The 25,260-nt window shown below is 47.5% G+C and overlaps 2 protein-coding genes across 2 annotated transcripts in view; one reads left to right on the forward strand and one right to left on the reverse strand.

The window, feature by feature from the left end:
• The first annotated feature begins 76 nt into the window (after nt 1-76).
• PDZK1 (PDZ domain containing 1) overlaps nt 77-25,260 on the forward strand; it is a 71,876-nt gene continuing 46,692 nt past the window's right edge. Inside the window, exon 1 of the mRNA XM_079761822.1 lies at nt 77-3,874. The gene's annotated coding sequence lies outside the window, so the exon portion shown is untranslated. The remainder of the gene's footprint in view (nt 3,875-25,260) is intronic.
• CD160 (CD160 molecule) lies at nt 3,867-14,991 on the reverse strand. The gene is made up of 3 exons (XM_079761826.1): nt 11,445-14,991; nt 10,490-10,816; nt 3,867-6,827 (listed from the first exon to the last, which is right to left on the reverse strand). The coding sequence occupies exons 1-3, from the start codon at nt 11,509-11,511 to the stop codon at nt 6,661-6,663; spliced, it is 561 nt and encodes a 186-aa protein (XP_079617952.1). The 5' UTR covers nt 11,512-14,991; the 3' UTR covers nt 3,867-6,660.

Consider the following 25,260-nt stretch of genomic DNA (forward strand, 5'->3'; position numbering starts at 1 on the left):
AAATCTAGCCTCCAAATAAACATTGCTTTTGAGGGGAGGTGAGAAGCTGGAGGGAGTGTGAGGTATATTATGAATATTTATTGACCACTATTCAACTGTCTCAGAAGAATTGTGACAGCCTGGAAAATTCTGTATGCCTGTTAAGTGTCTGGAGATGCCCGAACAGGCGTTTGTATTTTTACTTACAACCAGAGAACTAGAAAGGATCTGAGTAGCTTCCTAGAAGGATGGAAACAAAGTGCTGAAATAGGGATTTATTTTCTCAGTACACAGAGTAGCCAGTAATAGTCTAAATTATCTGAAAATTTCTTCACTTTTTTGCTCTGATAGAGGGCATGCTGTTCCCCAGGCTCCTCCCACTTAATGAATCTGAAGTGCTTCTCCCTAGAAGAGGAGGCATCTCAGACTTCAGGTTAATTTAGGTTAAGCAATATATTTGGGTTTTATAAAGCAGCAGAACTAATAGGATATGTGCGTGCCTGTGTGTATGCATGGATAGCTTTATAATGAGTTGGCTCAGGTGATATGGAGGCTAAGAGGTTCCAAGATCTCTCCAGGCGGTCACGGTTTTTCTGAGAGACAACATAGCATTCTAATCTGATTCCAAACAGCTGAGCACAGGCGCGTTGATGGAGTACGCTCTAGTTGAAAAGCTGGATGATTGGAAACCCAAGAAGAGCTGATTTTTTATTTTATTTTGAGTTCAAAGGCAGGACAGGGCTGATGAACCAACTCAGGCAGCGCGGCAGGTGGAGCTCCTCCTTGCCAGCAGGACTATCAGCCCTTTTGTTCTATTCAGGCTTTCAACGGACTGGATGAGGCTCCCCCATGTTAGGGAGGGAAATCTGCTTTATTCCGTCTCCTGATGCAGGTATTACTCTTATAAAAAATACCCTCATAGACACTCAGAAATAATGTTTGTCCAGGTATCTTGACATCTCATAGCTGAGTTAGATTGACACAAATTAATCATCACAAGAAAGAAAAATAGAAGTGATGCACACAGTAGAATGATCCTTATCCCACTTAAATTTTGCCAAATTATGGAAATATAGGTCTTGTTTAGAGACCTTAGTACTAGGGTTAAATGGTAGAAGAAACCTTCATGGGATGAGGACCAGTTTGCTGTGTGCATCAAATCTGAGATATCTCCCATTCTAGGGAGAAACATTGCAGATTCATTGGTCTAACACCACAACATGTCGTGTTAAGACATGCAGAGTTTGTTTCTAGGAATGCCTTGCTCTTAAATAAGATGCAGTGCTTAAGGCAAAGGGCTACATAACCCAGACTTTTCAGGTGTTTCATTCCTTTGTAACTGGAAGGCTTACAGACTCAGGAACCTGGAGCATTAATAGGACTCAAAAGACGACAGCTTTCTCTGATTGTCAAAGAGAAGAGAAAACTGTTGCAATTTCAGATCTTGAGCCCTTAGATTTGAGGCTTTTACATTCATATTAAATGTAATATGAGTCCCAGCAGAGCTAAACAGATTTTTTTTTTTAATTCATGAATGTCTTTATCTTCCTCTTGTCCATTATGATCTGAAACAGAAGGGAAGAAAACTAGCGTGTAAGTCAGAGACATGTCCCAGGAACTGGTAGACTTGAAAAGTGAGAGGTTATAGGGGGCAACTCCTTTCTGACCTCTAAGTGATTATTGCTTCTCAGGTAGTTTCCAGATGGGTTAATTCTGGCTGGGCAGAACTGGGCAGTAGGGTGGGAAGGGCAAAGTGGTACTTTTAGCTGGTAGAGCTTTGACATCTTGAAAGTTTCTAAGCTAATGAGTTTGGAGGGAGAAGGAATAATCCTGGTACAAACATTACTTTCCTTCAAAGTTCCTATTGTCAGTTCTCTGAAGAGTTGAGAAACTTGCAGAATCCAGAATGACGTTTTGTCCCTGTTGGTATAGCTCCTTGATTCTTTCCTTAAAGTACTAATTTCTAAGAAAAAAGGATTATTCTAGGTGGAGGATATGGAAATGGCTATAAATCAAATAGCTTCCTTAGCTTATTATAAATTTTAGTTGTCAACATTTACTGCATAACAGTTGAGCCAAGTACTTGTCAGATATTTCCTTGAGTAGTACTTTTTGGTCCAATAATTAACTCTCAACTTAGGTAGAAGGTTTTTGGGGAACATTTCCCCCCCAATAGGTATCACTTTGATTAAGTGGTTATTAGGAGAAAAAGTTTTTGTTTGTGTCTTTGTATTCGTATATATGTGTGTGTATGTATATATGTATATATTCACAGAGACACACACACACACATACACGCACATTTCACTGTAGAAGGAAGGATGTGATTGATGGGCACTGAGGTGCAGGGAGCAGTGGCCCGGCAGAGGCCCGGACCCCCACAGCCGGTTGCTCTCACTGCACACCTTGGCTCCTGTTTCTGCGGTTCTGCTTTGGGACACTGTTGGCCTGGCAAGCGCCCTGTTAACTGGTGTGGTGAAGGGATTCAGTAGAAGTAAAAGTGTAGTCATTGATGAGGTTAAGAATAAAGGACTTTTGAGAAAAGGGTGTTTATCATCCATTGCTTCTGTATGATATTAAGTTGAACTCAAATATAATTTGTTTTTAAAATTTTTTCTTGATAAATTATTATTGCCAATTGACTTCTCTCATGACTTGCGTGCTTCAGTTTCTTTCTCCCTGGTGTCTAGGTGCTGCTTCCTCAAGGAACTAATTAAATGTGTCCGTCTAACGAGGGGGGAATGAGTCTGTGTCTGTTACAAACAACAATACAGCAGCGTCTGGGGTTTTGGAGGTGAAGGGCACTTCAGAGTTGGTTGCCAGAGCTGATATCGGCAGGCCACTGACATCTGTGAAAGACGACAGGCTTTAGGAGGAGGAGGAGGAGGGGGGTAACAGGTGATGCTGGGGGAACCCCTGTTTGACCCCTGGTGGGGAGGTGGGAAGACCAGAGTGCTGTTTACAAGAATAAACCAGTGGGGATTTGGGAGTTAGGGGGACCGGCAGGCCAGACTTCTCTTACTGTGAGTTTCCAAAATGAACCTCGCTTGAGTTCTGGTGCAGGGAGTTGGGGGAAAGACTCGATGGGGTAAACATTCCAAGTGGCTATCCTATGGGAGGAAGTTGTAGCTTGTAGTAATGTCAGAGTCTCAGCACTCCGGCTGGGCACCATAGGCCGCTCCAGGGATTTAAAATAGAACGGGCAGAATGCATTGTGTACAACTGGAGAGGTTTTCCAGGGCCAAAGTAGAGCCCTTCTCTTATCCAAAGGACATAGAGGTTTTCATCTCATACCTGCCAGACAACGGAGCTACATGCATCCAACTCCACGATCTTACACATGAGAACTTGGTCTTGCTGGTTACACTTAGAAGGGGTCCACGGGAGTGGAGTCCACGTGGTGCCTTCCCTCTTTCAGCTGGGGTACTTCTGTCTGTGAATGATGGGATGCAGGCCTGTGGTTCTTCCATTTTCTAATAAGATGTACTATTTTTTAAGGCCCAAGAGTTACTAGTTTCCTTCCTGAGATGATGGTTGTATTTTCAGAATAAATGCATAACAAAATGCTGCTAAGATTTCAGTAATACTTTTAAATCAATTCGTCTTTAGTAGTCACGCCAGAATCGACATCCAGTTGAAACACAGTATTTACTTATTTGAAAGATATATTTCAGAACTTCACTTGCCCAAGTACACATAGCTGGTATGTTGCAGAGCCAGGTCTTTTGACTCCATACCTCGTTTTTTTACCTCCATAAAACAAAATCCAAAATCCTTTGAGTTTGAGGTTCAAGACCATCACTAATAAGGGTCTTACCCATCTCTTTCAGCCTTCTCTCTGTGTTCCCACAAACCTTAGCTCCCACATTTGGCAGATCCTGGCCAAGGATTGCAGGTAAGGTGTTTCCTTTTGATGGTTTGCTATTTATATTTAGCTACAGTTAAATTGTGTGTGTTCACACCTCTCTATTCATGTAGTTCTTCCTATCAGGCATGTCCTAACCCCGCACCCCCCTCCCGCCCCGGCCCTCTTTGCTTAACTATGACAAGAGGTCATCTGTTTAAGGAGAAAGAGGATTTGTGAATTTAGGAGAAAAAAGGATGCAAATACTGTTTTGGGCATTTATATAAAAAGAGAAATGACCAGAGATGTTGATAAGTATTTCACTGAAGGTAGACAGTTGTGATCTGTGGCGCATCTGGTCTGCACAAATCTTCCCCCATCAGTGCTACGTGGATTGCTGTCGAACACCAGCGCTCTCTTCATTTACTTCAGGTTCATGCTGAGTCGAGACACTTTCTCTCCTCTCCTGCCTCTCTTTTGCTTATTTCTTCTTTCTTCCCTTTAGTGGTAAATAACAATTTCTTCCAAAAAAATTGGTGTTCTCACTGAGTTTGACTTGCTGCTTTTACTGTGTTTGGGGTGGGGAGGGGAGGAAAAGTTCTTCTGGGGACACAGAAACACACGTACTTATCCCGTGTCTGAGTGGGCAGTGTACCCCAGCCACTTGTGAGAGCTGCTCTTTCATTCCTGTGACTGAGTTGGGAAGAAAGGCAGGCTTGCTCTGGCAGTGAGTAGGGGAGGTTAAGGGAGCCACTCATTTGTCCCATTTTATAGTCCCCAGATTCCTGGCACGTTCCCCTGTGCCCTGTGCTATTTTCCTCTGTACATATTGTCATGTGAAAGATACCAAGGTAAACATATTTATCTTGCTGTGATTTTAAAAAAGATTTCTTCTGGCAGGAAGCTCTTACAGAGCTGTAGAAAGAAAAAGGAAAGTTTGTATTACTGCCACACAACTTAGAATAGCAACAAAATACCTCATGTAAATTCATCCGGGTGTGTGTGTGATAGGCGCTCATGCTGGAGGGAACAGAAAAGGAAAAACGGAATGTATGTGTTGTGTCTTACGACTGAAGTTGCATTTACAAATCTCACATTCTGCTGGAAGTGGGAAGGGAGCTAACCACCAGTCTCTCCTTGCTGGAAGGTAGGACAATCAGAGAAGAAGTAGATGCCACTCAAAGTTCAAGGTAGGTTTTCCATGTAGAGTACTGAATGGTTGGCATGGTGATAGGACAAGGTTACTCAGTGAAATTAGTCATGAGCTGAGGAAGGTACAGACCTAGGAACCTCCTTCATCCTTTTTGTCATGTGTAAACATGCTAACTTGATCTATAGAATTCCCCTACGCCTCTTTAATAATTCTGGTAAGTCTTGTTGGGGGAGGGAGAATAAAGAAAAGGAATGAACTGTCAAAACTTCATTCTCTGCATCTGACTGGAGAAGGGAAAAGAGCTTAGAGATTTTTTACTCTGGCGTAACTTGGGACTCAGGTAGTAAGTGTAGTAGATTGAATGGCTAGACTTATTTCCTCTACTTTTTTTAGGGCATTCTGTATGAAGGAGCAAAATTTATTTTACTAACAGTAACCTAACCACCCGAGAGAATTTAGATTTAGTCCTATATATAATAAAAGCTAATGTGCTAATTAGACCGGATGCAGAATGACTAGAGGGCAGCGGGCGGTGCTGCAAGGCAGCCGGGGCTGCGAGGGCCTCCTCTTGCACGAATTTCATGCATCAGGCCTCTAGTAAAGAGTATGTCTACAAGGTTAGACTGCTTGATGGCTATTCACCAGCTGCTGCTTGGAAACGGATAGGCTTACTAGTACGTTTGGCAGGTCCTCACCAAGGATCACAGGTAGTCACTTTTCTTTTGATGGTTAGTAGGTAAAGAGTTGGACTAAGGGAGTGTTAGGTCCTGTTTCTAGAAATGTGAGGAGGCGGTCTCAGAATGGGGAGGGAGGTGAAGGAGTTGAGGTTATAGTAGATAATTACTGAGGGCACAGGGAGTTAGTGAGAAGGACCTGCATTGATTCCTGTGAACCAGGCCAACATTTCACCTCTTTGTACCCATTTTCCTGATGAGTAATCAGGAATCTTTGCCTGAAAGGGTGGTAGGAGGTTAGAATCACCGTGTAAAGCCTAGCCCATCATGCAGATTCTTCAAACAAAATTTTTAAGAGCCTATATGTGCCTGGCACCGTTTTTGTTTGTTTTTTTAGGGTTAACAAGAAATCCCAGCATTTATAGAGCTTACATTCTGGTGACAACCAAGTGGTGGTTATTTATTGATTTGAGGAATGCCTAAATAAAATGGAATTAGAATGCCAAGGACATACAAAACCTTGCATCTGATTTATGCAAAAATGTAATGGCAAAGCATTGCAAGTTCATCTATTAGGGAAAACCTTGATTCCTGTTGATAAAGGGTTCGAAGAGGCCTGAGGCAGAAGTGCTGAATATTCTCAATCTGGCACCAGCCTTTGCTGAGGAGCTGCACTGTTCAAACCTCACCTCCGGACCAAGTCTGCCTCTGCCCTTGTTCATTTTCACATGATGGCCTCAGCGTGTAGCCCTCTGTTCGTGAGTGAGTACAGACAGCTGTATTTAATGGCCTCTCCCACAGGCCTTTCCCAACAAGTCTGACCTCCTACCCAAAGGAGAGTCTGATTCACCATGTTTCCCTAGCTAGTCCCTTTGGGTCAGTTTTGCTCTCACTGGCTCAGTGTTTCCCTGTGGACAGTGAGGGGTTGCCAAGCATTTCCCTTCCCCACTCGGCTTCCTTTCCGTCCTCTGCATCATAACATAGATGTCCTTGCCCGGGGTGTTTGAGCTTCATCTGAACATACCTTGAAGGACCATCAGGCTGGCGGCCAGCATCACCCAGACCTCTTGCAGGACGCTTGGACTGAGCGGGCCGTTACTGTGGAGAGGGCCATTACTATGGCTGGACTCCTGCTGTCCTGTTAGTTTCAGTCCCGTCACTGTGTAGTTCCCTGTCTCTGGTTCAAAAGAGAATCGGGATCGGGGAAGGGTTTCAGAAATCATCAAAACGTCCTTTTGCATCACCTCAACATCTTTTGGTCTCCAAGTATCTTAGCATAATTCATTGCCCAGATAAGTTTTTTAAAAAACATTTGTGAGTGGTGATGATGATGATGATGTACATTAGCATCAGTAAGTAAATATGAAATCTACTGTTTGTCACACTGGGAATGCAAATAAGCCTGCCTTGAAGGAACTCTAAACTCATGCCAGAGAAAGAGTTAAAATAGCTTGGTCACCTTGGACTTGTTCTCATCTAAAAGCTATCTGTGGGGTGGGTTAAGCAGTTCAGCCTAAGTTAAAATCTGGGCTTGGAATAGATCTGGATTTTTATCCCTCACTTACTACTAGCTGAGTGAATTTACACAAATTCCCTGTGAGCCCGAGTTGTCACATGACAAGAATAGTGGCTTTCTCAAAAGATCATGAAGATTAAATGAAGTATCACTTAGCACAATGCCCGGCACAGGAAGCACTCCATGAATGGTAGACATTGTTTATTGATACTGTTACCTGTCTGGCCTCATTTCATCTTCCAAAAGGAACCTTATTTCCACACTTGGTGACTATCCACATGTGCCGACCGTGGTACTTCTGTATTAGGACATGAATGCTAGGTTACAAGGAACAATGACTTTGTTGTTCCCCCATTCTGTTCTCTAAGGCTTGTGCCTGGGCTGTCCAATACTTGTTCAATGAATGAAAGGAGGCTCCACTAGTGAGTGAAGTTAACTGGAACAGTACTAAATAGTAGTGCCAGGTTAAAGTAACTTAGGTTTTGTATCAGAGACAATGAAAAGCCATTAAAACGAGGTGGTGGTGCATCATGTACAAACTAAAGGCCCGGTGCACAAAATTTGTGCACTCGGGAGGGGGGCGTCCCCTCAGCTCGGCCTGTGCCCTCTTGCAGTCCAAGAGCCCTCAGGGGATGTCTGACTGCTGCGGAGGCGGGAGAGGCTCCCACCACTGCTGAGCTCACCATCCGTGAGCCTGGCTTCTGGCTGAGCTGCGCTCCCCCTGTGGGAGTGCACTGACCACCAGGGGGCAGCTCCCACATTGAGCGTCTGCCCCATGGTGCTCAGTGCATGTCATAGTGACTGGTTGTTCTGCTGTCAGGCCGAAACTGGCTTTCCGACATCCCCCGAGGGGTCCCGGATTGTGAGCAGGCGCAGGCGCAGGCCAGGCTGAGGACCCCACCAATGCACAATCAGGGCCGGGGAGGGACTGCGGGAGGGCTCCAGGGCATGTCCAGCCCATCTTGCTCAGTCCTGATCGGCCGAACCCCAGCAGTAAGCTAACCTACCAGTTGGAGCATCTGCCCCCTGGTGGTCAGTGCACATCATAGCAAGCGGTCGAGCGGCCTTAGCATATCATTAGCATGTTACGCTTTGATTGATTGAACGGCCTACCAGACGCCAGACACTTAGCATATTAGGCTTTTATTATATAGGATTATATAGGATTAGCATTTTAGATGGCGGGTGGCAGCATGGATTGGAGGCAGAGACCATATTTTAGAGTTGATGGGCCATTTATTAGGCAACAGCTCAGTGCCAGGCCCTGCGGTTGGTGGGAGATAAAGATGAGTAAGACAGTTGGGTCTCAAGGGGCTCACCAGTTAGGAGGCTATTGGGATGTTTTAAGTGAGATGATGACCTGGAGAACACCGAAAAGAAAGGAATGAATGTGGGAAAGAACCAGTAGTACTTAGTAACTGGATGGGGGAAGGGAAAAAGGAGGGACCAAGGTTTAGACTAAAGTATGGACAGACATACAGTCTCAGGAGGATGGGTTTGAGTTTGAGGAGATGGTAGGGCATTCAGGAGCTGAAATCCAGTTGTCAGTGGAAATGTTAAACTGAAACTTAGGGAAGAGTTGAGAGCTGGAGAAGTTGATTTGTGGGTCAGCTGCAGGGAGGGGCAGGGAAGAGGGTGGATGAGAACTTGGGAGAGAGCGTGCGAAAAGATGGAGGGGGAATGAGGAATCTTGGGGAATGAATCCCCATGTTTGAGAAGAGGAAATGTAAGCATAGAAGGAGAGCAAAGAAATCAGAAAGGTAGAAAAAACTGGGGGAGCACAGCCACAGAAGTCAATGGAGATGGGAGTTGATCGGGGAGAACGGACGTGCTGAGTGCTGTAGCTAGGTCTAAGGAAGACCCACCAGGAAGCAAGGAAGGGAAATACAGCTCAACCTAGACTGAAGTAGAAGACTTGGATTGACCACTGACCACAGAAGAGGATGAAAACGTGTGTTAAAAGGCTCTGGGCCAGGTTTCTGGTTTGGGTGTGTTTGTGATTTATACCTAGTTTTCTTGAAGTTAAAAAGTAATTATTTGAAAGTTCATAAAGAATAATAGCAGTGCCCTACTATCTTCCTTAGGCTTATTCCCCAGAGACCATCACTCTCAATTCTTTGAAATGTTTCACCATATTTCTAAATAATATGCTCATGTTACCACTTTTTGATGATAAAGTTTAGATACTATCTATTGACTGATCGAAGATGAGGATTTAAACCTGTCACAGGCCTCCTGAAAGCTGATCTACCAATTCTATTTGTCCTATAAACTTTCCTTCCAGAGCCCTCTTTCCCTTGCTCTCTGCTGGACTAATTGCTCTTTTGGGCCCGTTTCATCCTAGAATTTCCTTATCCTCTTTTCTGTTAGGTTCCTTGTTTCCGGGATCCCATTTTACCCACTCTACTGATTCCCTTCCTAGTTTTCCTGAAGCACATTCTCTGGTAGCTTCTTAATAAAGATCACATAGAAGACAAGTTTTGAGCCATTGCTTGTCTGATGGCATCTTTATTCCTTCCTCACATGTGGCTTGGTTGGGCATAGAATTCTAGGTAGAATAGAATTTTCTCTGCAAGGCTTGGCCCTTTGGGCATGTTGGAACAGAGTCGCTCTGCTGGGCAGATGAGGAAGCTGTAGGTCCAGCTGAGGCTGGATGGTCATATTCAACCTGTGCCAAAGTAGTAACAGCAGGGGGCAGAGTGGAGGAGCTCTGTAGGGTTGAGAGGCTTTGCTGCCTCAGTGAGATCGAGGCAGGAACTCGGCTTCTGCTGGCTTTCTGGTTTCTGGAAACGAACTCATGAAGGATGGCTATACTTCTTGCTTTATTGTCTCCTCACCCCCACCCTCCCTAATCTATTGCAGCTTGAATGGGTTTCTGTTTCTTACAACTAAATGGTCTTTAAGACAACCATCCATTTGATCTCAAATCTCTGTCCCAGCCTGAAGGCTCAGTGCCAGCGTTTAGATAGACAGCCACGTCTCCGAGAGAGCTCCATTGGGAAGTGGGAGGCCTACATCCGCCTGCATTTACTGGCCCTGGTCAGTGAGTGGCATCGGATAAGTTGCTTTTACCTACTCGTGACTCAATCAGTGTCAATAAAAATGGGATGGCCACCTCAGTAAGATTTTTTGAAATTGAAGACAAAATGAGATTACCTTCTTAGGAAGGCAGCATTGGCCAGTGGGGGAGAGGGGGAGGGATTGGTAACGGGAAGGACTCTTCCTCAAGGAGACTGCCTGCTCAGGACCTGAAACACCTACTGTCCCCAGCTGCTGACCCTGCTGCGGTCCCGCCTGTGCTATTAGGGGTGTTAGGAGCTCACCTGTGACTGAAACGGAGAAAAAATGACCTTGAAGGAGGATTTCTGTCTTCTGGCTTTTGGCACAACACTGGTAGGTCCCACTGGCCGATGGTGTGGCTTCGTTTATGGTGAACACCAACTGAGATGATCTCTCACTGACACCATCCGTCTCAGGAGAGCGTTTCAGTCTCAGTTGCTCCAAGCTGGTCTCAGGGGAACAGTCCGAAGGCCTGTCCTTGCACAAAAACACAATGGCCCCCTCAGCCTCTTCATTCTTATGCCGCAAGATACAGATTAAGCTTAGTCGCCTTCCTTGCTGGGAAGCTGAGCTGAGGATTTGCAGGCATCCTGAAATGGGAAGGGAAGAATTAGCCGTGGGAGGCTGGAAATATATGGCAAATGAAATTCACTTTATTTCTAAATGTTGAGGCAGAGATGGGGGCTGCCCCAGAGACAATAAATGCCATCCTCTTAGAAGAGTTGTCTATGAGTTACACCCATGTCTGACGGAGACCTGCAGTCCCAGCTACTCATTTATTGAGGAATGGTTTGCGTTTGATTTTCACTGTCCATCTGGAACCTATAGGCCTCATCCTTGATATAGCCCTAGAGACAGGTGTTCCCATTTTATAGATTAACAAATATGAAGCACAGAGTGGTTAAATGGGTTTTCGGAGTTGGCAAATGTGGTACCTGGATTTCATGAATTTAGAGTTTATGAGCCCGTAGGAACCTCAAAGGGAGGGCCAGTTTACCCAGGCTCTTTGCATCACACAGCACAGACGCAATGTCTGATGGGTGCATGCTAGGGTTCTAACAAAGAAAAGGAAACTATGTCTGTCATCCTTGGATTAACATCAAGAAGAGCGGGTCCCTTCCTCCTCACTAGGGAAAAAACCATGGGAGCCATCCCCCTCAGGAGCCCAGGGTTCCCCGGTGGCTGCTCTGCTCTGGCTTGGGGATGGGCTGTCCTCACCGCCAAGCTGGATGTCCACAGTTGCCAGCAGAGTGGCCAGGGCCAGGCAGCCTCTGCCAGGTGCCATCTGCGTCCTGCAGGTTGTCGGCAGCTCAGGGCTCGCAAGTGGCTCTGCTGACGTCCTTGGCCTCGCTTTCCTGAAAGCGCAGAGGGAGCCCTGGTCAAGGCCGTGCAGGCTCCGCGACCCCTCCCTGGTCAAGGCCCCGGCTTCTGTCGGCTCGCCTCTGATGGAGGTGGAGGGGTGGTGGAGCAGAGAGACACGAAACGCTGTATTTTCAGATTTTTTAAAAAGTTAAATTGGATTTCTGGGTCAAAGAATATGAACATTAAAATGTCTATATGTTATCAAATTCCTCTCTAAAAAGTAGTTGAGATTCAGATGTTCAACAATAATATCTGAAAATCTACATTTCTTTATGTGCTGGCCAGCACTAAACATTATATCTTTTACATTTTGCCAATGTGAGGGATGAAAAATTAGGTTTTATTTGGCATATTTCCATGGCTGGTGAGGGTGAAGATATCATCAGATGTTTATGTCATTAATATTTCCTTCTGTATTAATTGCTTGTTCATAGTATTAGCATTTTTTAAACTCAACTTTTAGAATTTTTTTCTGTATTAGGGATATTAACTTGTCTGCCATTTTAAAATTTAATTTAAATTTTAATATATTTTTATTGATTTCAGAGAGGAAGGGAGAGGGAGAGAGAGACACATCAATGATGAGATAGAATTATTGATTGGCTGCCTCCTTACATCCCCACACTGGGGATTGCGCACACAACCCGGGCATGTGCCATGACCAGGAATAGAACCATAACTCCGGGTTCATTGGTTGACTATTTTTTTAAACAAATATTTCCTCACAATGTGTTGTTTCTTGACTTTTTTTTCCATAGGAAAAATTTACATTTGTATCTTTTTTAAAAAAACCATCTATGTTTTCGGTGTTAAAGTTTCCCTCAGGCTCAGATTATAATTTTCTTCATATATATATGTGTATATATAAAATATTTTAAAATATTGATTTAAAAATGTATTTTATTGATTTTTTACAGAGAGGAAGGGAGAGGGATAGAGAGTGAGAAACATCGATCAGCTGCTTCCTGCACGCCCCCCACTGGGGATCGAGTCCGCAACCCAGGCATGTGCCCTTGGCCGGAATCGAACCCGGGACCCTTCAGTCCACAGGCCAGTCCTCTCCATTGAGCCAAACTGGTTAGGGCTAAAATATTGATTTTTAAAGGGAGAGGGATAGAGAAAAAGAAACATCAGTCGGCTGCTCTTGCACACACACACACACACACACACACACACACACACACACACACGCATACATACACCCACACCCCACCGGGAACAGCCCACAACCTGGGCATGTGCCCTGATGGGGAATTGAACCATAAACTTTTGATGCACAGGGCAATGCTCAGGCATCTGAGCCACACCGGTCAGGGCTCTTCCAATATTTTTATTGTTTTACCTTTTATATTTATGTCTTCTAATCCTAGCTAAGAAAATTTTATTGCCATATCAAGACAAACCCAAACTGAATAAAAACCAAGACCAAGAAAATACCTGAATTTTCATCAGTAGGGAAATGAGTGAATAAATTTTGACTCACCCATATAGTAGAATATTATTAAAAAACGAGTTCTATTTTTTTTATGGACCTGAAGGGATGGGTGTCCATAATATACCATTATGTCAAAAAAGACATTTCTGAGCTATGTATATAAAAAATACATTTTTATTTTAAAAAATCCTCTGTAGATGTTTTAAAAATATATTTAAATACTTTTATAGTGTTTAACGTTTTGACTAGGTAAGTACATTCACAGGGTTCAAGTTTCAGAGAGGGGTATGCAGTTAAAAGTTTCCTTGCAGCTCCCACCCCCGAGTGACCTACTACCCTTCCCCACAGCCACCCAGTGTGGCCTGATTTTGTGGCTCCATCTGCAGATAACCTGTTCATGTGTAAGCAGTTCCATATGTCCCCCCTTTAACCCTTTGCACTCGCTTGCTTTTTTCTCGATTCCTTTATTCTACCCGGGATTTAATTTTTTAAATACTCCAGATTTTACAAAGCACGGCAGTAGAATAAAAAACTGGTGTTTCTTTTCATACAAACTTATTTATTTGGATTTTTTTATATTTCAAATTATTGATACATTCAAAGAGTAATTTTAATCTCGACATCCGAGTGCAAAAGGTTAAAAAGCCAATAATAAGGAAGAATGATGGCATACAATACACTCTGTCCTACAGTTTGCTGTTTTCACTCGCCAATATTTTCTGGAGACCATTCCATATCAGTACATGAAAATTGCTGCACAGTAGCCTTAATTATGCAAATTTATTGATATAGATTCTTGTTAGTGAGCCTTTTGGTTATTTCCAATCTCTTACAAACCCTACTGCAGTGAATAACCATGCACATACGTCATCTCGCAAATGAGGACTCTCTGGAAGTGGCATTGCTCGCCCAAGCGCATGTGCATTTGCTGTTTGGAGTGAGGCTGCCCTGTTGTCCTCCGGAGGCTGCGTTCCAGTGCCTCCCCACCAGCCGCCCGGAGAGCGGGTCCTGGGGGTGTTCGTGATTGATTTGCAGGAGCGCTGCTATATTCAAAAATCAGTTCTTCGTGATGGGAGGTAGAAATACTTCTCTTGTTCGTCATTTGTTTTTTCTATGAAAATTTTTTTCCTATCACTAAACTGGTCACTCTGTTCTTTTACTTTGATGGCTTTCAGGTTTTGTGACATGCTGTACAGGTCTTCTCTCCCAAAATGGAAAATACTCTCCTGTGGTTTCTCCCAGTACTTTTATTTCTTCATATCTTACGTTAACATTTTTGGTCTTTATGGAATTTATTTTGGTGGAAAGTATGAGGTACAGACCTAATGTTATTTGAGTAAAACTTCTTTTCATCATTCCCTTGAGATGCATTGTCATATACACTTGTGTATGCATGCCTATTTCTTTACATTTATTGAGTTTGTATACATGCCTGACAAATGTTAGTAGATTTATATTTTAATTCTTAGAAAATAATGTATAGACTTGATAATATTTTATTTTAAAATGTTTAATCATTTTTTGTAGATTTAGAATGGTTGCCACCCCAAAATATGTCCATTTGGAATATTGATTATTTTAGGCTGGTTAGTTCCAAGGGAAATCTCCATTTGTAAAGGCGTTTCCTTCGCTGGACCAGGCCTCCCTTCACTATCTGTGGAGAAGGCTTGCACTTAAATTTGCAAACAATCTAAACCTTGTTTACTGTGCTTTTCCATAACGGACTCTAACCCAGCATCATCTTCTGTCTCTAGCTGGAGGTGGTGTTAAAGGTGCTGGCTTGCACCACTTGGAGTTACTCAGTGTTCCCGGGCCTGTCCCCCGGATCCAGGAGTTGAGCATATCATTAAACTTAATTTGTTTTCCCTGCTAATCTGTCTTGTGTTCATTTGGTTATTAGATCACCAGCCAGAAGAACCGTGAAGGGTAGAGGATGAACTTTCCTCCTTGACAGTTGTATATAGGGTAGGGCAAAAGTAGGTTTACAGTCATGAGTACACAAAAGTTTGTTGTTATTTATTAATTATTGTATTATTTTCCATATGAACAACTGTATGCCTACTTTTGCCCCACCCTGTATGATTATAGATCACAGAGGATGGAGTACAAAGGTACATAGCAAATTGTTTATATTTTTATCCTCAGAGGTGTGTTGTGAGGGAAGTGTGAAAACCTGTTAATTTTCATTATACCACTAGAGGCCTGGTGCATGAAATTCGTGCACTGGGGGTGGGGAGGGGGCGACAGGGTGCTGCAGAGGCTGGAGAGGCTCCTGCCTCCGCCACTGTGCTCGCCAGCTGTGAGCCCAGCTTCTGGCTGAGCAGCATTCCCTCTGTGGGAGCGCACTGACCACCTGGGGGCAGCTCTTGTGTTGAGCGTCTGCCCCCTGGAGGTCAGTGCGCATCATAGAGACTGGTCGTTCTGGTCCTTCTACCATAATGGTCACTTAGGCTTTTATTATATAGATTTTAAGTTATTTGACTTGCTAAGATGAGCTTGTAATACTTTGATAATTAAAATAATTGAATACAGAATATATATGTGTGTGTATGTATATATCTACCTGCTTATCTTTCTGTCTGTCTACACACACAACACATTTGGAAATGTCAAAATGTAAGATATTCACCTTGAGAATGGTATGGGGAGTTTAGGGACCAAAGGGACTTACGGTATGTGTTTTATATACTGCATATTTTTACAATGAAAGTTTTAAGAAAAAAAACCTAGTCAAACTAATCTGAGGTTAAAATTTAAAATGTGTCTGTTTGTGGGACAGAACTAAAATGCTGGATGATAGCATGTAAAAAGAATCAAGAAGGCAGTCAGAATTAAAGTTCTAAGGTAATGTCCTTAAAACTGAATGCATAGCCTTGGAGGCATTAAAGACTTTCAAAGAGGTGTGTGGGCACAATTAATTAAATGAATAAATTTTCTGATCCTTAACTTACAGTGGTATTTCTTCCTAAAATGGATTTGCACGAGAAGATACCTGTGGTGGAGGCCTCCTGCTGATTCTCCTTTCCCACCTTCACTTTCCCACCTTAGAAACGAAAGGCAAGACCCCTCACTCATCCTGGCTCTTCTCTGGGACATTGTCATGGGGTATAAGGACCGTCAGGGAATCCAGGGATGATTTGAATTATCAGGCCTAATTGAAGGTACAAATCCATTTGTAAATCAAGTGGTTTCGAATTCTTTGTTTTTAACAAATTGAAGAGATGGCTAATGGAATTGTTAGCCAGGGATAGACTGGAATTTTCCCCCAGTGTCCATTTCCCCTCTGCCTCCCTTTTTGAGAAACCCTCCTGCCCGCCTCCACTGTGTTTTAGCAGAGAACATGCCTGCGTGCCTGGAGACATTTCCCAGTCTCCTTTATAATGAGGTGTTCCTATGTGGCTAAGTTCTTGTCAATGCAAATTCAAGTAAAAGGAAGTGGTACTGATATCATTGTAATTAACCTAGTTATTAATGTTAATAGAGCAAAAAAAGTCAATATTCTGATCAAATCTTATATTCATTCCCACTAAAATCCCATGTGAAATGGCAATGTATGAACATTAGTCAACATAATAGAGAAATATATATCTCAAAATTCTAGCATAATTTAATGATAAAATATAAGGTCATTTCTATTAATACAAGGAGCCAGGTAAAGATGCTCCTTACTACCTCTGTTATCTTACAGTGTTCTGGGAATGTTAGTCATTGCATTTAGACAAGAGGGTAAAGTGAGGGATAGAAATATTGGAACTCGAGGCAAAATTACTATTATTTATACATGATATAACGTACACCTGGAAAACCCAATAGAATTAAAAATATTAGATGAAAGGTAGAATATATGAATAGACAGTACACAAAAAAGGAAATGCAATGAAAAGTTGTTCAGTCTTACTGGTTAAATTTTTTAAAATTCAGAGTTCAGAATTTCAGAATTACCATCCAATAGATAAAAATAAAAAAGATTGATAAATCCAATTCTAGTAAGGGTATGAGGAAATAGGCACAGTCATTTACTCTGAATGAAAATGTACCCTGTACCTTTGACTCCATGTTACAGAAGTAAAAGCAGGAGCGTGCTGAAGTATAGGTATGAGGATATTCACTGCAGCAGTGATTATAATACAAAAAAATTAGGAAAAGGTGAAAACCCATTGGTTAGAGAATGGTTGAGTGAATTATGGCATATCCATAGTATAAATTATTATGTAAGTACAACTTACATAAAATAATGTATAAACATAGCAAAAATAAAATTTCATAAGGTATCTGTAATAATAAAAGCATAATATGCTAATTAGGCTGGACAGCCAAACGACCTTCTAGTCATCCTTCCGGATGACCTGGAAGAAGCCGGGGCTGCGAGGGCCGAGCCCCTTGCACAAATTTCGTGCATCGGGCCTCTAGTTCACTTATAAAATGAATACATAAAATCATTTTTCCTACATACAATTGATAGGAAATATGATAGAAGGAAAAATCCCACACATTATAGCAGCAACAATAAAATACCCATAAAATGCCCAAGAATTTAAAATGGGTTTAAAATGTAACAAGATTGCTATATGGGACTATAGGATAAACAATAGAAAGTGCTATTAAGGAACATAAAATGTAAACGGCGACAATTGCTAATTTTCTCTATATTTACCTATAAATTGGCTACAATCCTAATAAGTCCTAGCAGCAGCCCAGTGGTCCGGCCCCCAGTGCTTCTCCCCTGACCTTGACCTCTTGCCCCGCTCCTTGTGGTCACACTTGGTGCTGCACCATGTCTCCCCCGGAACACCCTGCTGACTCTGAGACCAAGCATTGGAAGCTGAGCGATCCGCTTTTGTCCTAAGCACACGGAGGCTTACTAGTTAGTACATGCAGTGTGAGCAGCCTGAAATCACAGCTAGGATCCAACTCCCAAGTTATGCGGGCCTTTGAGAGTTTAATTTCCTTTGCCCCCTTCTCACGCCTGTCCAAGCCATTCAGGTAGGGTTACAACGCGAGGACTGTGATGATAATAGTGAGGCCGTGAGTATACCGAGGAGCCGGCAGGAGAAATCTGAAGGAGGGATCTTGAAAGGCTGCGCTATGACCACGGAGTTTGGCGTTGGCAGATGTTGGTGACGGAAGGTGGGAGTGGGCTGGGGAGATCCTTCCAGTCTCGCCCCGCACTGCCTAGCTGTGAGCCCTGGGGGAGGTCAAGTCCCTCCTCTAGGCTGGTTCCAGGGTGCGAGGGGCGGGGGCAGGGACTGCTTTCAAAAGGAGGGCGGCACCCAGGCTGGCCTGCTCTCGGGCGCTGACACAGGGGTGCTTCGGGGTGCCTGCGGCCCGGCTGGAGCTGGGCGAGGAAGTCTGTCCTGGGCCGTCAGGGGGGCTGGGGGCCGGCGAGGACCGTGGGGAAAGGATGCGCCTGGAATCGGTGACCTTGGTGCCCGGCGGACCAGGCACTGCTGGTTCTGCACTCTGGCCGCTAGAGGGCGCCGCCTTCCAGTTGAAGCCGGAGATGACCCGCCACCCTCCCCACAGTCCATCAGCCCCAAATTTGCAAAATGTGATTCCTTGAGCCTCCGGGGTGTGTGTGTGTGTGTGTGGGCGGGGGTTGGGGTGAGGGTGGGAGTGGGAGGATGCGCTCGGGTCGGCCTTGCGTGCGCCTAGCTTGGGAAAACCTAAACTAGTGGTGCGGCGTGGGGAGTGCAAGATCAGGTCTGATGGGTTGATGAGTCCTGGAGAGAAGCCTTATTACAGTTGCAACTCGCCCTCTGTGGCCCCAAGAGGTGGGGGGAGGGAAGCCTGGGGACTTTCTGGCCTCCTCTCCCTCGGAAGACATGGCGAGCCCCTCATCGGGCAAGAATGCGGGTGCACATTAGGCTGACCCCCCCCCCCCCTTCTGCCCTCCCCAAGGCTAGGCTGGGTGCCCAGGTTGTCTCCTCGCCAATCAAATCCAACGTTACCGACCTCGCTCAGCCTCACATCCACGCGAAAGCTGCGACAATTAAATGGCGCCCGAAGCGGGGCCGAGGTCCCCGCGGAGTGCGCGCTGCTGGTGGGACAGCACTGCCAGGAGGAGGCCCCGAGCCAGACCAACTCCGGGGCTGGAGGTTAGCAGCCAGCTGCACAAACACCTGTCTGCAGAGCTCCCACAAAATTAAGGGCGCCCAGGACCCGAGATGGGGCCTCCTCTTGGTGTCACAACCCCGACTCCCTAGAGTAGGGCCGTTTGTTAGTAACCCTTAGGGTCCGGAGCCCTGGAGCCTCCTGCTCCCTCTCAGCTCCCTCTCAGCTCCCTCTCAGACCCCAGGGCAGGCCTCACCCTGACCTCAACGTGCCATGGGCCCTTAGGTTGTCTGGTGACGCCTGTGGGTCCTCTGCTCAGAATCACATTTAAAATGGCTGACATAGCCCTAGCCGGCTTGGCTCAGTGGATAGAGCGTCGGCCTGCGGACTGAAAGGTCCCAGGTTCAATTCTGGCCAAGGGCACATGCCTGGGTTGCGGCTGCATCCCCAGTGTGGAGGGGGGGGGGGGGGTACAGGAGGCAGCTGATCAATGATTCCCTCTCATCATTGATGTTTCTATCTCCTCTCTTCCTCTCTGAAACCAATAAAGAAATATATTTTAAATAAACAAATAAAATGAATAAAATAAAGCGCAGAGGATAACAGTGTTGGAAGAGACTGGCACGTGCTCCTTCAGACCCGCCGTCAGCCCGGAAGTGGCCGTTTCAGAGGGACGGCCGTCATGACATCGGAGGGTCTGTCGCAGCTGTCATGAGGTTTGACCTGCGGTTTCTCCTGATGGCCAGTTCTGGGGAGGGTGTTGCCTGTGTTCATAATGGAAGGACAGGCTCTCAAGCAGAGACTAGTGAACATGAAGGTGAATGCTTTCCCCAGATTCACAGATCCCATGAACACACCCGTGGCCCCAGGTAAGAAGCCCTGCTGACAGCTTCCTCAGTTTGCAGCGAGGCCTCCTGCTTCCTCCCCAGGTCAGAGGTCTTCCCGCTGACGGGCATAACTCCGAGCCTTGGGGAGAACTAGCCCTACACCATTACTTTCACCCCGGAATTCCCAGGTTTACGCGGCCAAAAACATGCCAGCGGCCTGAACCCCGCTTGCTGCATCACCCCCAGAGCACACATCTGGGGTGTGTACCTCCCTCAGAGGGGCCTCGCACGGCCAGCTCTCAGCCCAGGGAGCCCAGTGGCTTGTCCCAGGCTGTGAGGAGTCTGGTGGAGAGTTGATCAATGCTGGTAACTTGCCTTTAGTAACTAGCTCCTTTAAAAAAAATTTTTTTTAATTGATTTTAGAGAGGAAGAAAGAGGGAGAGAGAGAGAGAGAGAGAGATGGAAACATCAATGATGAGAGAGACGCATTGACCGGCTGCCTCCTGCACTGTGGATCGAGCCCGCAACCCGGGCCTGTGCCCTGACCGGGAATTGAACCGTGTGCTCCTGGTTCACAGGTCAATGCTCAACCACTGAGCCATGCAGGCCGGGCATAACTATCTCCTTTTTATCGATAAGAATGACTGTTGTGATTTGTCCCCCATGAGTCCTGAACAACACAAAGTGGCCAGGAGATTTGAGAGCAGAAGGAAGGATGTCGACTCCATCAGGTCGGTGACTCCCAGCGCTCACCCCGATTTCCCTCCCATGAACACCCGTGTGGTTCTTTCCCACGTGAGGAAAGTGTCCGAATGCCTGGGCGCCTGACAAGAGTGAGCACGCTTCTCTGTCCGCGGCCCTGAGAGCAGGGTCGGGGCTCCTCAGGGACCCCAGGGGGCCTGTCTTTGCTTGAGCAGCTCTGTCATCGCCCGCCCACCCCGCTCCCGGCCCGGGCCCGGGGCCCCTTTACCTTCGGACAGAAGCTCTCCTGCTGTGGCTGGCGGCTCTGGTGGGAACACTTGAACGCGCTCTCAGCTCTTGTCTGGTTCTTCGTCTTGTTAAAACCCCCTCTCTCACTTCCGGCCTTGCTCTGCCTTCATTACTGGTATCTATGATCTGTGAAAACCGCAGGATGGGGTTTGTGTTTTTTTAAGCAATCAGGGGTCTTCCTGCTTCTCTCTTCCACCGCCACCGTGACATTCTCTCTCCTCCCTCCTCCTCTGTTGCTTTCTCCTTCTCCTCTTCCTGTCTCTTGTGTTAGAGCCGATGGGGCTGCGAGGGCTGAGAAAACCACCCTTGGAAATTGTCTCCTCACCTTGGGAGCCACAGATTTGTCACTTGATAGTTCGTGGGGATAAGACTGACCATGGAGTAACTGGAAGATATGAGGACAGTCTGGGTCTTAAGTACAAAGAAAGGTGCCAAGTCTTTTCCCCAGAGAAGGTTTTGCTTCGGAGTAGGACGTAGAGGGCAGGGCATGATCCAAGGAGGATGGGGAGGCGGGGGGGGGGGGGGCACCCAGATGGTCCTGGACGGAGCGTGAGCGGGGCATGACCTGTGACCCCTCACCCAGTCTGTTCTGTCCTCCTCCTTGGCAGTCAATGGCTGGGAGGTGGCGGGGACTCTTCCTAGGTTCTAGGATTGTACCCTTTGGAGGAACGAGTATTGATTTGGATCTAACTGCACGAGGCCCGGCCGGGCTCAGTGCCGGAGGGGATCCAGCACACCAGGGAGCAGACACCTGTCGTGAGCGCCGACCCGTGCTGGGTCCCCGGGAGCCCGAGGGCTGTCCTGAAGTGGGCTGGGGACATGCTCCTGCCGGACCTAGAGCCACTCCCCGGTGTGGAGGGGCCTGCTCTGTGCTTCCCTGGGGCCCTTACACACGGTGCTCAGCCCCCTCCCAAGTGCTGTCGGGGGAGGCAGACACGGGAACATCTGCTCCGCCAAACCCTTCAGCTCCACCAGCAGAAAAAGTCCATCCAGCAGCCGGGAGGGGGAAACGCGTGTGGGGAAGGGGCGGGAGGGCTTTCACTCCATACACGGCCCTCACCATCCTGGCCCCGGGGCCAGTCCCCCGCAGGGCACAGGGCACGTGGCCGCGTAGACATCAACTGCTAAGCGGGGCTGGCATCTGGTAACCCGGGTCCTTACTGCGGCCCCTACATGGTCACATGCATGACTCCTCTGTCTCTGTCACCCGGAGGCTGACTGCCGTGAGCGTGCAGGGAGCTGAAGCCACAAGGCTGTCGGTGCGGAGGGCGGGGCGAACGTGTGTTCTCACTTGTGACTGCAAAACCCTCCCAGCTCTGCAAAGACCTCGGGGTTCGAGGTGGAACCCCTGCGGCTCCCCAGCCCGCGTGCAGCGTCGCTCCCCGTTGAGATGAGTGTGAGGGGCCGTGTGGTTGGCGTGAGCGGCTCTGCAGGAGAGCTCGCTTGGCGGAGAGAGGCCCCTCCCCAGCGACGGGGCAGGAGGCTCCCAGGGCCTGAGCACCCCGAGGCGAGAGAACCCGAGAAAGGAGAGGAGGACGGGAGGAGGAGAGGGGGCTGCGGTGTGTCTCGGGGACAGAGTGACATTTGCGTTGAGCTTTGAAAGGAGGCAGGGTTCCAGACGGCCAGGGCGAGCGTTCTTCCGATCTAAGAACAGTATGAACCGACAGGTACAGGGACGCGCTGGGCTTTTGGAAAGCAGTGCAGCGACTGGCGTGGCTGGGACATAGGGCACTGGTGGGTGTGCTGGAGGGGCAGCTGCTGGCCCCGAGCCCCCCAATATCCTGGCAGCCGTGGCCGTCTAGGTACCTGAGTCCGATGACACAATTTAGAAACGGACATACTGTTTTCAAGATCTTACTGGTAAATGTTCCACATTAAAAGGAACTCTGGTTGGATGTCAAATCATATATTAAAAAATATTTTTATTGAGTTCAGAGAGGAAGGGAGAGGGAGAGAGAGAGAGAGAAACATCAATGATGAGAGAGAACCATGGATCGGCTGCCTCCTGCACGCCCCCTACTGGGGATCGAGCCCACAGCCCAGGCCTGTGCCCTTGACCGGAATCAAACCGTGACCTCCCGGTTCATAGGTCGATGCTCAGCCACGGAGCCACGCCGGCCGGGCTGGCATCCTGTTTCTTCTGGCTTCTGTGGAACTGTGAGGGCTCAGCGGGAAGGACGGCACGGCTGGTCCATCCTGGCAGGTGCGGGGCTTCCACGCCAGCCACGCTCCCCCCGAGGGGGGGGCGGGCAGAATCGGAATCACTAGCGGTTGTTCACACACACGTTTCCGATCCACTAGGTTCCCGGCGGGGTTTGTGTTCCTAACAGCGTCCCTGGTGCTGCCGCTGCTGCCATGCGCCTTGCATGCGTCTGTGGCCCCCTCTGTGCCCTCTGCTCTCCCCTCTGCAGTGGTGTGCGGCTCCTCACCCCCAAAGCACCCCGCTCTCCGTTGAACACCCCCAGGTGTTGACAGACGCTCCTCGTGCTGCCCTCCCACCTTAGCTTCCACGCGCGGCTCCTCACTGTGGCGAGGCCCGCAGACACGTGTCTGGGCGGCACCGGAGTCAGGCCGCCCGGTCACCGGACGCCCCCACTTCGTGGTCTTGCGCAAGGCACCCAGCCTCCCTGCGGACTGGGAAGAACAAACGCACTTGCACAGTAGGACTGACGTTTAGAATGAAATGAAAACGTATGGGAAGCAGTTAGCATGGTGCTTGGCACACAGTAGGGACGGAATCCAGGCTGGCTGTCCCCGTGGCCTGGTCCTCCTTGTCTGCACGGTCCATCGCGTCTCTGCGGGTGTTAGTCCTTCCAGCTCACAGTCCCTCTCCGGCCGGATGTCCCGGCTCCTCCAGCCCCTCTCTGTGGCGCTGTTCCAACCTGCCCTTCATCCTGCCGCGCCTCCCGGCAGAACCTGTGTGTCCAGGCCCTCGTCGGCGGGACTGGCCTCGGCACGGTGCGCTCTGTGCGCTCCCTGCAGCCGGAGGTCACGTTGCCTTTGTGTCTGGTTCCCACGCCTCACTCACCACGCGGGCTTCCTGGCCACGTCTGCGGCCCAGAGCTGTGCTAGTGCCGTTGCCCGTGGGGCCCCGGGCTGCCCCCACACCCCCGTGGCTCTTGCTGTGTGTGTGTTCGTGGGTGCTGGTGGGGAAAGCACCTCTGATCCCTGGTTTGGTTTGGGGCGTACGGCGCCTGTGGCTGACGGGGCAGTGGGCGCCGTGAGGAAGCACATCAGAGGCCGAGGGAGGAGGAGAGGCGGGATCTACCCTCCCTGCCGGCCGCGGCCCGCCCCGCTGCAGGTGTTTCCCCGGAGGGGGGAGCTGACCTGTGGCGCAGCCAAGACTTTTCTGGAAGGAAACCAAGCCTCGGGCCAGAGGGCACTTGGAGCAAAGCTGTGTAGGCATTTCCATTCCCACCCCCGGCTGCGGGCCCACGGGCCTGTGCCCGGGTCGTTGGCACATCATCTGAGGAGGGAGGCGGGCGGGTTACTGTGGAGAAGGGGCGGCAGCTGCAGGGGTTGGAGCATCAAGATGGCCGGGCAGATGTGGGAGGAAGGCCTTCCTCACGCTCAGTTCTCACTTCCTGTCTGTAGTGAATGGCCCACAAGGATCATTGACCTCAAGTTCCATCTTCTTTATTTATTTATTATATTTCTATTGACTTCAGAGAGGAAGGGAGAGGGAGAGAGAGAGAGAAACATCAATGATGAGAGAGAATCAATGATCGGCTGCCTCCTGCACGCCCCCTACTGGGGATCGAGCCCGCAACCCGGGCATGTGTCCTTGACTGGAATCAAACCCGGGACCCTTCGGTCTGTGGGCCTACGCTCTATCCACTGAGCCAAACCGGCTAGGGCTTCCATATTTATTTATTTATTTATTTATTTATTTATTTATTTATTTATTTTAATCTTTACTTTTTTTTATTGTTTAAAGTATTACACATAGTAGTACATATATCTCCTCCCCCCCCCCATTGACCTTCCCCCGCCTCCTCCACCCCCTGTCACATGCCCTCATCCCCACCCCGCCCCAGTGTCTTGTGTCCATTGGTGTGCTTATATGCATGCATACAAGTCCTTCAGTTGATCTCTTCCCCCCCCTCCCCGACACTCCCCAGGCTTCCTGCTGTAATTTGACAGTCTGTTCGGTGCTTTACTGTCTCTGTATCTATGTTTTGGTTCATCAGGTTATAATGTTCTTTATTTTCCATAAATGAGTGAGATCATGTGATATTTATCTTTCTCTAACTAGCTTATTTCACTTAACATAATGCTCTCCAGGTCCATCCATGCTGCTGCAAATGGTAAGAATTCCTTCTTTTTTATAGCAGCGTAGTGTTCCATTGTGTAGATGTACCACAGTTTT

Source organism: Cnephaeus nilssonii (genome assembly GCF_951640355.1).
Source record: "Cnephaeus nilssonii genome assembly, chromosome: 21".
Taxonomy (NCBI): Eukaryota; Metazoa; Chordata; class Mammalia; order Chiroptera; family Vespertilionidae; genus Cnephaeus; species Cnephaeus nilssonii.

Coding starts and splice junctions, on each gene's coding strand:
- CD160 (XM_079761826.1), bottom strand. CDS start 11,511: ATGGCACCTGGCAGAGGCTGCCTGGCCCTGGCCACTCTGCTGGCAACT. Junction 10,817..11,444: donor TGTGGACATCCAGCTTGGCG/GTGAGGACAGCC, acceptor TTCCCATTTCAG/GATGCCTGCAAATCCTCAGC. Junction 6,828..10,489: donor TTTCTCCGTTTCAGTCACAG/GTGAGCTCCTAA, acceptor CTTTTGAACCAG/AGACAGGGAACTACACAGTG.